Source organism: Cricetulus griseus, chromosome 7 (assembly GCF_003668045.3).
Source record: "Cricetulus griseus strain 17A/GY chromosome 7, alternate assembly CriGri-PICRH-1.0, whole genome shotgun sequence".
In the NCBI taxonomy this organism is placed as follows: domain Eukaryota; kingdom Metazoa; phylum Chordata; class Mammalia; order Rodentia; family Cricetidae; genus Cricetulus; species Cricetulus griseus.
This window is the reverse complement of record NC_048600.1, coordinates 117,403,804-117,416,280: the sequence shown is the minus strand read 5'-3', so window position 1 is coordinate 117,416,280 and position 12,477 is coordinate 117,403,804. Positions and strand designations below refer to the sequence as shown.

Sequence of the window (12,477 nt, the reverse complement as noted above, 5' to 3'; positions counted from 1 at the left end):
TTTTGTCCGTGTAAACAGCTGACGATTTATTTATCTATCCAGTTATAAATTTTAGTAGTCTGCTTGGTTTTCTTTTGGTCTTCTGTTTATCTTCATACTGCCATAATTATTACCACTTTTGCTTCTGATTAAAACTATGTTAGAGGGGTTAAAGAGGTGGCACCGTGGTTAAGAACACTGGCTACTCTTCAGAGGAGTTGGGTTTGGTTCCCAGCACTCAAATGGGAGGCTCACAACTATCTGTAACTCCAGCTCCAGAGGATCTAACTCACTCTGATGGCCTTCATGAGTACCAGGCATGCAGAGTATGAGTAGACATGCATGCAGAAAAAACACCCGTACACAGAAAATAAAGAAATTTAAATTAACACCCCCCAAAAAAAAAACATATAGCACATACCTATAACTTCACATCAGGGAGATAGAGTCTGGATGATGAGGAATTCAAGGTCATCCTTAGATGTATAGCAAGTTGAAGACCAACTTGAGATCCATGAAACCCTACCTTTAAACAGCAGTAGCAGCAATAACAAAAATGCAGACAAATCACTTTTTCAATTTGAGATTAAAACAAAATACTCTTTACTGTATATGAGAATCACAGTACTAAAGGGTGTATTCTATAATTTATGAATTTATGGCTTTCTGACTTTATCTGTAAAAATTCTATAGTGTTAGCTTTTGTTAATGTTACTACTATACTTGCTAAGAAAGTGAAGTTTTCTCTGCTGTGAAGTTTAAACGTTCATCTTTATCCAGAAAGCTTGAATTTCTGTAGTTGTAATAATTCTTAATGCTTCTTGGATCAAAAAAAAAAAGTTTTGTTAAAACTGGGCCTGGTAGCATACACTTTGAATCCCAGCACTAGGGCGACAGAGGCAGGTGCTCTGTAAGTTCAAGGCCAGCCTGCTCTACACAGTGAATTCCAAGACAGGGGTACATAGTAAGACCCTACTTCAAAACAAACAAGGATGGATGGATGGATGGATGGATGGATGGATGGATGGATGGATGGATGGATGGATGGAAAAAGTACTGTTAAAATACTACTTTAATGAAGAAAATGTCTTTTATTTCTTGAGAATCTAAAGCAATTTCAGAAAAACTATGCCACAATAGCATGGTACACGAAGCACCTCTACTTAGGTATCTTTCGAAGGAAGTTTAATGAGGAGCTTTACCCCTAAGATTCCTGTGGATTTTGTGTTTTGTCTTTTTGTCTTTGCATCATAGTTAGTCTATGTAATAACTTACCCACATTGTTCCATTTGGTATAGTTGCTTGTGCTGCTCTTGGATTTCACTCAGTTTATTTCCTTTTAGGAAACGCAGATCTGAGTGGAGATGGGCTGCAGATCGAGCAGCTATTGTCAGCCGCTGGAACTGGCTTCAGGCCCATGTTTCCGACTTGGAATATCGAATTCGCCAGCAAACAGATATTTATAAACAGATACGTGCTAATAAGGTAAGGAATACATAGATAGTGTTTTCTGACCATGTTAAAAACTGCCATTTCCCCTTTTCTCCCACTCCTTCTCATTCTTTTAATAACTTTAACTATGTCACGATAAATGGTTTAACTGATTGGTATAACAGTTTAAGAGCCTGGTGGTACTAGAGTAGCCCATTAAAATCTAGACTATCATGCTCAGTTAACATGTGGTTAGGAAAAATGGGATTATCAGAAACTTAGACATAAAACAAATGGGAATATTATTTTCTTGTTTTCTATTTGTAGAGGACTGGTAATTACCTTGACGGTGATGTTGAGCAGTTTTTCTTGAAAAGTCATTTTAGAATAAAAGTCTTCTATTAGTTTTGAATTTGACTTGAGTGAAATTATGCACAGGAAGCAAACCCTTCAACAAATAGTGGGTGCTTACTATGTACCAGCAGTGGTTTCTGGTAAGATAACAGTGAGCAAAAATTTATTTTCATGGTGCTTACATTCTTGAAACGCATCTTTTATATAGTTTGTGGTTGAGTGCTCTAGAGACCTAACTCAGGTCAAACTTGGTTGCAAGCACTTTAACTTACTAATTTAGCTCATCAGTCCCATGCAAACATTTTAAAGCTTAAGATGCAGACTGAAGAGATGGCTCAGTGGTTAATAGTGTTTCCTCCTCTTCCTGAGGATCTGAATTCATTCCTAATATTCATGTTGGACATTACAGCTACCTGTCATTCTAACTCCAAGAAGATGCCCTTTGGCCTCTAAGAATACACACATAAACACATATGCATACTGATAAAAATCTTTAAAAAATAGTGTGGGAGCTGGGCAGTGGTGGCGCAGGCCTTTAATCCCACTACCGGGAGGAAGCGGCAGGAAGATCTCTTCGTGTTTGAGGCCAGCCTGGTCTCCAGATCGAGTCCAGGACAACTAGAGTGGTTACATAGAGAAACCCTTTCTCAAAAAAGTGCTGTGTTTCATCTTTACTACTTCTAAAAGTCTTAAAGTTTGTGTTCATGTGTACACACATCCACACACGCATGGATGCTTGAGCAACACTTTAGGTGAGTTCCTCAGATATGACATGAGTCATTTGTGATTGTTCTGGAGCTTGCTAAGCAAGAAGTCTAATCTGGCAGACCAGAACCCAGGGGATCTGCCTCTCTCTGCCATTTTTGGTACCTCTAGGATTATAAACTTCCCCACTATACTGCTAGACCTTTTATTTTATTTATTTTTAAGTGTGGGCTTTAAGTCTCTGCTCTCCAAAAGTTCATCAGAAACTTGGCTTAACGTGTTTGTTTATAACAATTTGGTCTCTGAATAACTTCTTTTAAAATATTAATTGAAGCGAAACTAAAACATATTCCAGGGGTAGTAAATATTTTAGCTTCCTTAAGTGGTAGTCACAAGAGAAAATTATTAATGCATTGTATAGTTTGTAAAGTGTGGTCAAAACTAAGAAACTACCTATCCTGAGGAAATTATTTGGAGGCTTTGACAGCTAATAGTGTGAATTTCTATATTTGAGAATGAGAGTCCTGGGGTTAGTATAACATACTCATTTCATATTTATTTATTTTATATACATTCAAAGCATGTACATGTATTTTGCTTTATATTCTCCATTATAAAACTGATCCAAGCTGCGTGTTGGTGGCGCATACCTTTAATCCCAGCACTTGGGAGGCAGATGCTGGCCGATCTCTGTGAGTTCGAGGCCAGCCTGGTCTCCAGAGCCAGTGACAGGATAGGCTCCAAAGCTACACAGAAAAACCCTGTCTCTAAAAACAAAACAAAAAAAACCTGATATTGTTAATTTTTACGAAAATGCTTCAGTTAGACCTAGGGAGTTAACAGCAGTTGTGAAATAACATCTTGATTTAAAATACTATTTATTCATTTATTTATTATATGTGTGAGTGTTTTGCCTGCTGGTATGTGGATCACATGCATGCCTGGTTTCTGAAAAAGGCTTCATATCTCTTGAAACTGGAATTACAAGTGCTTGTGTTGGGAATGCCACGTGGGTCATCTGCAAAACAATAACTGCTTTTAACCACTGAGCCATATCTCCAGTCTGGATCTTGAGGTTTAAAATGTTTGTAAGGCTGATGAGATAATTCAGTGGATTAAGGTGCTTGCTACGAAATATGATGACCAGAGTTGGATCTCTAGGACCTCCATGGTGAAAGGAGAGAACTTAATCATTTGAGTGTCTTCTGCTGGCCTTTACAAGGCTTATGCTGGCCTTGAACTTCTGGTCCTTGTGCTTCTACAAAGTGCTGGAATTAGATTTGCAGTTTTAGACTTACTTGTTTTGTTGTTTTATGCATGTGAATGTTTTGCTTGCATGCATGTATATGCACCGCATGTATGCCTGATGCCTATGGAGGTCAGAAATAGGTGTACATCCTTTGGAAATAGAGTTGTGTATGTTTATGAGCTACCATGTGGATGCTGGGAGCCAAACCCAGTTCCTCTATAAGAACAGCAAGTACTCTTAACTGTTAAGCCGTTTCTCCAGCTAAAGATATATTACTTTTCTAGGCTGCCATGAGAAAGTATCACAAATTGAATGCCTTAGAACAATAGAAATACGTTCTTCCAAAGTTCTGGAGGCTTAGAAGTTGGAAAGTCAGTGAGCCATGCTCTGTCTGGAGTTAGAGGAAAGACTCATTTATTGTCTTTTCCTAAATGGTTGATGCTGCCAGTCCTTGGTTTGTGTGTAGTTTTTGTTTTGTTTTGTTTTCGCTTGTAGGTGCATCACACCTTATTGCCTGTCTTTACAATGCTAACTCTTTGCTGTATTTCTGTGTTCAAATTTTCTTCAAAACTACACCGGGCAGGGGCCTCACAAGATGACTCAGGAGTATAGGTACTTGTCATACTTGCCTGGCAGGCCGTGTCTTTTCCAGAATCATGTAAAGCTTCAAGAGGATAGCCGAGTCCACAGATTTGTCTTTTCTCCTCCACACATGGCATGTACAATACACATCATACACACACAATAATAAAACAAATTAGGTAAATAAAAACATATAAAAAATGTTATTTGCTGTCCACATTGAAGAGTGTATTGTCACTTGATGTCATCTGCAAAATCCTACTTTAAAATAACTGTACAACCTCAGATTCTCAGCAGGAGTTTTGAAGGATTAATCTTCAGCTCAGCCTAGCAGATAAATTTTAAAACTTACTTCAGTTATACATATGAATTTGGTTTTTATATAGAACTATAATAATAGAGGCTGTTTTGTTTTGAAAAAGTGTTCCAGGGCCATTTTTAATTAGTTTGGTGATTCTAGGGATTAAATTCCCCGCCTTTGCACATCCTGGACAAGTACTAATATTGTGTTCTATTTCCAGGGTCTCACTAATTAACCCAGGCTGTCATTAACACATTTTGTAGCCTAGACATGGGCTTGGACCAAGAAGCCCAGCTCACAGTTCAATTTTTATTTAATTTGTTCCAGGATTTTGAACACAAACAAATGAAAGGTCATTTAAGTGAGTATACTGTGCTGGGATTTGAGTATCTAATTCTACAGCTATGGTTCAATTTAGAAGTTGTTTTAATTGTTTACTTTTGCACACTAAGTGGTAGGATATTTTTCTCCTGTGATAGTAGAGTGTGATAAACTGGAGAAAAACAAGTATGCTAAGTACTGCTAAATTTTGCTCCCATGATTTGCCAAGCTTGCATGGATTGTCTTTCTCCTTTTATGAGATGACTTTGTACTTGGTTGTTGCTGTTGAATTGTAAGTTTGTCTTTGGTTAGATAGAGGAGTATAGAACTGTTTTAAGTATTTGCTGTGTGTTAACATTAATTTTGTTACAGATTTAGAAAGTTCAATTACATTTTCTGCCCTCCCTTCTTTCATAAGATCTTATTTACCTCAGATTTGTTTCAGCTCACTTTGTAATCAAGGATGGCCTTGAAAGCAGTTTCTCCAGCCCTGCCTTCCACCTTTCCACATACTCAAGTTAGAGGCATCTGCCAGCATACTTTGCTTTTAGTTTTTCCATTTTCTTTTGTTTTTTTTGAGACAGAGTTTCTTTATGTAGCTTTGGATCCTGTCCTGGAAATTGCTCTATAGCCCAGGCTGGCCTCAAACTCACAGAGATCTGAGACTGCTTCTGCCTTCCAAGTGCTGGAATCAATGGTGTGTGCCACCACCACTTGGCATAGTTTTCTTTTTAAGCGGTACTGTGAGTTGTGTTTGCTTTTTGGGCAGTCTGTCCATGTGTAGCACACTCTGGCCTAGAACTCAGCTGTGTAGCTCAGGTTATCCTCACACTTGATGCAGTTCTTGGTCTCCTTAGTTACTGGGGATTATAGAGGTGTGTACCACCTCTATATGTTTTTTGAGACAGAGTCTGGGCCAGAAGAATGAGCTTGAATTTGTGGCCTCCTCCTTGCCTCATATTCCTCAATGCTATGGTATTGGATATGAGTCACTATACTCAAACGAGAGTTTCTCTTAAATGGAGAAACTTTTAATTGCATATGCTGCTTTTTATTTGAAAACTATTGTTTGTATATAAATTTATGGAAATGTTTTAAAGAGTCTTTGTGGTTTCATAAAGGATTTTTTTCATGTACTGGAGTTTGAACTTGGGGGCCCTAACACTTAGCATAGACTACACTATTGAAACGTATCCTTAGCCACCACTGAGCATGTGATTTTTAAATAAGAAATTTCAGTATCAAGTTGTATCAAGTTGTATCAAGTTCAGTATCAAGAATCAAGTTGTGGAACTCCATTTCTCCAGAGGTAAATGTTTCTCCTATTTGAGTTACTGGCCTCTCTTTTTTTCTTAGGACTCTTCATTTTTTATCTAGTTTATATATACATAGTCCCATTCTAGTATATTCAGATTTTTCTCTTTCAGGGAGGAATAAAATAAACTACCCCACCCCCTTTTAAGTATAGATTGTTTTTTAATTCTCATTGTTTACTAAATTTTTTGACTTTCATTTTATATGTATCGGTGTTTTGCCTGTATGTATTTCTGTGCATTACTTGTGTGCCTAGTTCCCACAGAGGCCCAAAGGCACTGGATCCCCCAGGAATTGTAGTTACAGACAATTGTAAGCCACTGGGAATTGAACATGTGGTCCTTTGGAAGAGCAGCCTGTGTTCTTATGTCCCCCTTTCCATCTTTTAAAACAGTCTCACTTCATAAAGATGTTGAGTTGGAAAGGATTCTATTGGTGGATCGATTGGGTTAGTAGTTCAGAAAGTTTATATTATTGACCCAAAGAACTGAAACTACTAATAGAGTCAGAATCTTCAGGTGAATGGTGTAACACTTGTCTTTGCCCAGAACTCAGGAAGCTGAGGCAGATAGATTTTTGTGAGTTCAAGGACAGCTTGGGCTTCATAGTGAGATCCTATCAAGAGGAAGAAGTAATGGGGATAGGGGGAGACAGAGACATAAGATCACCAGGAAGAGCTGGTGAGCTAGACTAGCCAGAATTAACAAGCTGTAGGTTCATTGAGGGACTCAATAAAATACAGAGGGATGGAGAAAAACAACTTGACATTAACTTCAGATGGTACACATTTACAAAAAGGCATTCTTGCACACATACCCTACATACACATGTCAAATAAAACAAAATAAAAGTCTGGATTTGAAATTGTTGGGTACAGTCTAAATCTGAGGTATTACGTAGCTTCCAAGAAATAGGTAAATTTGGGATATGCTTAAGTCTGTGAACCACAGACTATCTCTTTGTGCCTTACCCTCCTTGGGTGTGTGCGTGTGCTCAGATAGAGTTGTTTGAATTCATGAATTCATTATTTACAAAAGTAGCCCAGTATAGTTAGTTATTCTTTGTATACATATTTATGATCAAGTTAACTGAAAACCTTACATTGCTCATGTTTATCTAATAAAGTCTAGTTGCTAATTTATCAGGTACAATAAGATACTCTAATTTGATAAGATTTTAAATCTGATAGGTCAGAATAAAAGGAGTGACAAGTAAGACAAGCCATGTAGATGATTTAGAGTGAAAGAAAGGGGGTTGCGGGTCTGAATTTTTCTCTTAAATTTATATTTATTTGTAGGTGTGTGTATACACACATGCACAGTTTATGCTACTGAGAGAACTTGGAGGCCAAAGGACAACTTACAGAGTTAGTTTTCCCCCTTCACCATGTATATTATCAGGCATAGCAGCAGAAGTAACCCCTTCTTACTGGCTTGTGCCTGAGTCCTAACATCTTGGGGTATTTGCCACTGTTCCTTAGCTTTTTGTCAAAGCCTTTTAACGGGGTAGGAATCCAAGGCCTATACAGATGGTTGCTGAACTATATCTGCAATCCTGAAAGAAATCTCAGGAAAGTAAAGCTACTGCTTTTCCAGACTGTATTTTGAGCCATAGGTTAAGGGAAAAGGTTAAGAAACTCCCTCCTCCAACCAATTCGAGATTAATTTCTGAGATTGCAGTTTATTACACTCACACTGTTTTTTTCTACTCTTTGTCCTACAGGGGTTGATAGTCCTTGGGGAGGCACCTTTCCCAGACCATACAACAGACTTATTTTCACTTAGTTCTGAGGTGAAGACAGATCATGGGACTGATAAATTGGTAAGTATAAAAGATAGAAAAGGGGGGAAGAAATAAGGTAGGTCTTAACAGGTCAAGTAACTGCAGCCAGCTTAGACACAAAGTTCAGAGTAGTGGTTGGAATCAGGGTACCATAGGTGTAACATGCTCATACAGTTTTGATGAGATAACCTTTCTGGACCAAGCAGGGCGTGGGAGGGTAGGGTGTGGCATTTTCAGTAACACATTAGATTAAAGCTGGGGATGGGCCGGGCGTTGGTGGCTCACGCCTTTTAATCCCAGCACTTGGGAGGCAGAGGCAGGCGGTTCTCTGTGAGTTCGAGGCCAGCCTGGTCTTCAGAGCAAGTGCCAGGATAGGCTCCAAAGCTACACAGAGAAACCCTGTCTCAAAAAAACAACACACAAAAAAAACTGGGGATGAAGCTTGCTTGATAGGCGGCTTGCCTGTCATGCACAGAGCTCTGGTTCAATCCTGAGCACTGTGTAATCCAGGTGTGGCAGTGTTCACCTGTAATCGCAGCACTTGGGAAGAGGATCAGAATATCAAGGTCATCTTTTACTACATAGTAAGTTTGAGCCAAGATTAGGAAACATGTCTTCCCTGCCCCCTACCCCCCCCAAACACACACACACACACACACACACACACACACACTTACAAAGTAAGGTTGTAAGATTAGCCTTCAGGAGAGGGTCAGACATCATTGGGAAGAAGGGTGAAAAGACTGTAAGAGCCAGAGATATTGGATGACAACTAGGAAACAGTGTCTTTCAGACATAGAACAGTTTCACATGCAAACTCACAATGATTATGACAGTATGCATAAGGCCCGTATTAATTCTCTAACCAGATAAAATACCAGCATAGAGAGGAGAGGTAAGCACCCCTAGCTAAGAATCTACTGCTGTCTGGTAGCTGCTGAGAGGATTAGGGTTAGTCTTTTACAGTGCAAGGTCATCCATTTAGGAGTATATAGACAGTACATTTGGACTTTGGGGTGGGGGTGCTAGGTATTCTAGACTGGGTCTCTCCTATGTAGTTCGGTCTCTCCTATGTAGTTCGGGCTATGCTGGAATTCGCCATGTAGATTAGTCTGGCTTTAACACAGAGCTCCTCTTGCCTCTGCATCCCAAAGTGCTAAGATTAAAGGTATGTGTCATGACGCCTGGCCAGATTGTTGAGTTTTTGTTGTTTGTTTGTTTGTTCTAAGGACACTAATTTGGATGTGTAGGAAAGGGAAGAGTGGATGTGGGAAGAAATGGGACAGGAGTGTGTGTAAGTGTGATCAAACACATATAAAATCTCAAAAAAAAAAAAAATAAAATGATCAAGGTGGAGGGGGGAGTATTTTGTATTAGAGAATACCACAGAAATACCAGAAAACACTTTTTGGCTTTGTAGACCAGAGTGGCCTCACACTCACATCTGGGATTAAAGGCATGAGCCACAACTGCCCAACTATGTTTCCTATTTTTTTTTTTAAAGATTTTATTATGTATACAACATTCTGCTTCCATCTCATAACAGATGGTTGTGAGCCACCATGTGGTTGCTGGGAATTGAACTCAGGACCTCTGGAAAAGCAGTTAGCCCTCCTAACCTCTGAGCCCCCTGTTTCCTATTTTTTAATGAGAATAAAACTGTCATCTTAATAATCTTTTATATTATTAGGTCCTAGTTCAAATCTTTATTTATTATGCAATAGTGTTATGATTGCAGGTCAGAAGAGGTTACCAGATCTCATTATAGATGGTTGTGAGCTACCATGAATGGCTGGGAATTGAACTCGGGGCCTCTGGAAGACCAGCCAGTGCTCTCAACCTCTGAGCTATCTCTCCATCCCCCCCAGTTCAAATCTTTATTCTCTTTCCTAAAAAAAAAAAAATAAATACTGGCTTTTATGAATATTAACATTACTTGGTAGAAGTTTCAGTGATTTTGAAACTACAGACTTCGTTGATGTTAATGTTTTCTTTTAGCTATGATTCCTAAGAGATGAACATGAAATCCTGGTGGGGTGTTGATGGTGGTGGTGATTGTTTAAGTTAAGCTAAGTTTACTTTTCATCTTCAACACAGTATACTTTGTCATCGTTATTTTACATTATTAGTGGAAACTCATGATTTGGTGAAAAGCAGTTTTTTTCCCCAAGGAAGCACTTAGAGGTGTTTGAATAGGTCTTTACCTAGTTCTGCTACTTTGGGTTCTGCTTGATTGCTTGTCTAGAGACCCAGTCTTTTGGTCAGTGCTGGCACATGCCTTTATCTCGGCACTTGTGAGGTAGAGGCAGACAGATCTTTGAGTTCCAAGACATCCAGGGCTTCACAGAGAAACACTGTCTCAGAAAAAGAAGGGAGAGCCAGGTCTTATTAAGTTTCCTAGGCTGGCTTTGAAAGGTGCAGTTACCTTTCCTTTTGCTGTGATCAGATAACCTGATGAAATAATGTTCATACTTCCAGGGTACAATATGTCATGACAAGGAAGTCAGGGAGCTTGTAACATAAACATTGGCAGTCAAGAAGCCAAAAGCCATAAATTCTGGTGCTCAGTTAGCTTTCTTCTTTATGTAGTCTAGTACTCTATTCTGGGGAATGGATCCACTCACTGGTTAAAACTAATTAAGATAATTCATACATAGGCTTATGTCCCCAAGAAACCTTAACTTTTAAAAAAACAAAAAACAAAAAAAACCAAGAGGACAGAAGAGATGCTTTTCAGTTTAGGAACACGGATTGCTCTTCCAGAGGATTGAAATTAGATTCCCAGCATCAGGCTCACAACCATCTTTGACACCAGTCTGAGGGGATCCAGTACCTCTGGCCTCTGCAGGCAGGGCATGCAAATGGTGCACAGACATGTATAAAATAAAAATGAGTAAATCTTAAAACTAAAGCAAGGAAGACCAAAAGCAAGATGAACAATCATGAAGAAAGACTATCACTACAGATTTTACAAACAATAAAAGTTTGTATACAACTTAATGCTGTTTGGCTACATAGATAAAATAGCCAAAGATATAAAGATTTTGAGACTGATAGTCATTCCCGGATATCCTTTGATTATACTCCCGCCTTTTTTTTCTTTCCCCTTCCCGTCAATGGACATCATAGTCTCTAATAGATGGTAAGGTTTTTATATAACGTATACTTTTGTCTCTCAATTAACACTTATATTACTTTTAATACATAACAATGTACTTTGAGGGAATAATAATCCCAAAAGTCTGTGAATATTTGGTACAGATATTTTTCTTCTATTTTCTGTTCATTGTGTGTTGACTCCATAGTGGTGGCATTTATGGTTACAGTGAGCCCAGTATAAATAAGTGAATAGCCATACTTCTGTTAAAGAAATTGAATTTGTATTTGCAAACCTGATGGAAAAAAAAGTAGAAGGAAAATTTTCTATTATTGTTTCTTCTGAACACAGAAGAGAAAACCTTCAGTAACATAATAGCAGATTAAATGGATGAATGCGATAGGATGTGTCATAAACAACAAAAGTTTGTATTGGTCATCATTAGAGTTAGAGGCCATCATTGCAGTTAGAAGCCACCTGGATAGCCTGCTTCAAAAACAAACCTGGTCTGGAGTGGTGGCTCAGCAAGTAACAATGCTTGCCACCAAGCCTGATGACCTGAATTCAGTCCTTGGGACTCATGTGGTAGAAGGAAAGAAAACTCGTACAGCTTATCTTATGCTGTCCACATGTGTACTGCGGTATGCACTCTCCCACAAAGAAGAAGCCGGGCGGTGGTGGCCCACGCCTTTAATCCCAGCACTCAGGAGGCAGAGGCAGGCTGATCTCTGTGAGTTCGAGGCCAGCCTGGAACAAGTGCCAGGATAGGTTCCAAAGCTACACAGAGAAACCCTGTCTTAAAAAAAAGAAAAAGAAAAAAAAAAAGAAATTGTTAGTGTTGTCAGTGAACTCTGACTAAAAGCAAACTCTCTCAGAAAACGTATATCCACTGTCAATACATTGCTTTTGTAGAAGAAGGAATATTGCAAAAGTATTGTACTATCATAGCTAGAGCATAAGGCATTCAGATTGGGAAAGAAAGCAAAACTGACTTTTAAAGACCTTATGCAGAAGTTATGAGACCTTTTATATAAAAGTCTCAAGATAAAATGTCTATTAGGTTGCATTTCAATTTATTAGCAGCAGGTAATTGAATAACTCCCATTAAATATTTAAAAAAAAAAAAAGTGGTGGCACACACCTTTAATTCCAGCACTTGGGAGGCAGAGGCATACAGAGCTCTGAGTTCCAGGCCAGCCTGGTCTATAGAACTAGTTCCAAGACATCCAGGGCTACAGAGAAACTTTGTCTTTAAAAAAAAAAGAAAGAAAGAAAGAAAGAAAGTAAAGCTGGTAATCCACCTATGCAATAACATCACCTGCTAGGTAGGAGCAGAAAACCAGGAGTTCAAGGCCAACCCTG

General features: G+C 38.7%; 1 protein-coding gene across 9 annotated transcripts in view; it reads left to right on the top strand.

Moving 5' to 3' along the window:
- The window catches only part of LOC113830688 (KAT8 regulatory NSL complex subunit 1), a 128,593-nt gene that overhangs the window by 80,167 nt on the left and 35,949 nt on the right, over window positions 1–12,477 (top strand). For 6 of the 9 annotated variants that reach the window (XM_035447222.1, XM_035447221.1, XM_035447218.1 and 3 more), the window contains 2 exons: window positions 1,323–1,464; window positions 7,959–8,057. In XM_035447222.1, coding sequence (XP_035303113.1) covers window positions 1,323–1,464; window positions 7,959–8,057 — 241 coding nt within the window. The remainder of the gene's footprint in view (window positions 1–1,322; window positions 1,465–7,958; window positions 8,058–12,477) is intronic. The other 3 variants (XM_035447223.1, XM_035447220.1, XM_035447219.1) reach the window with 1 other exon arrangement.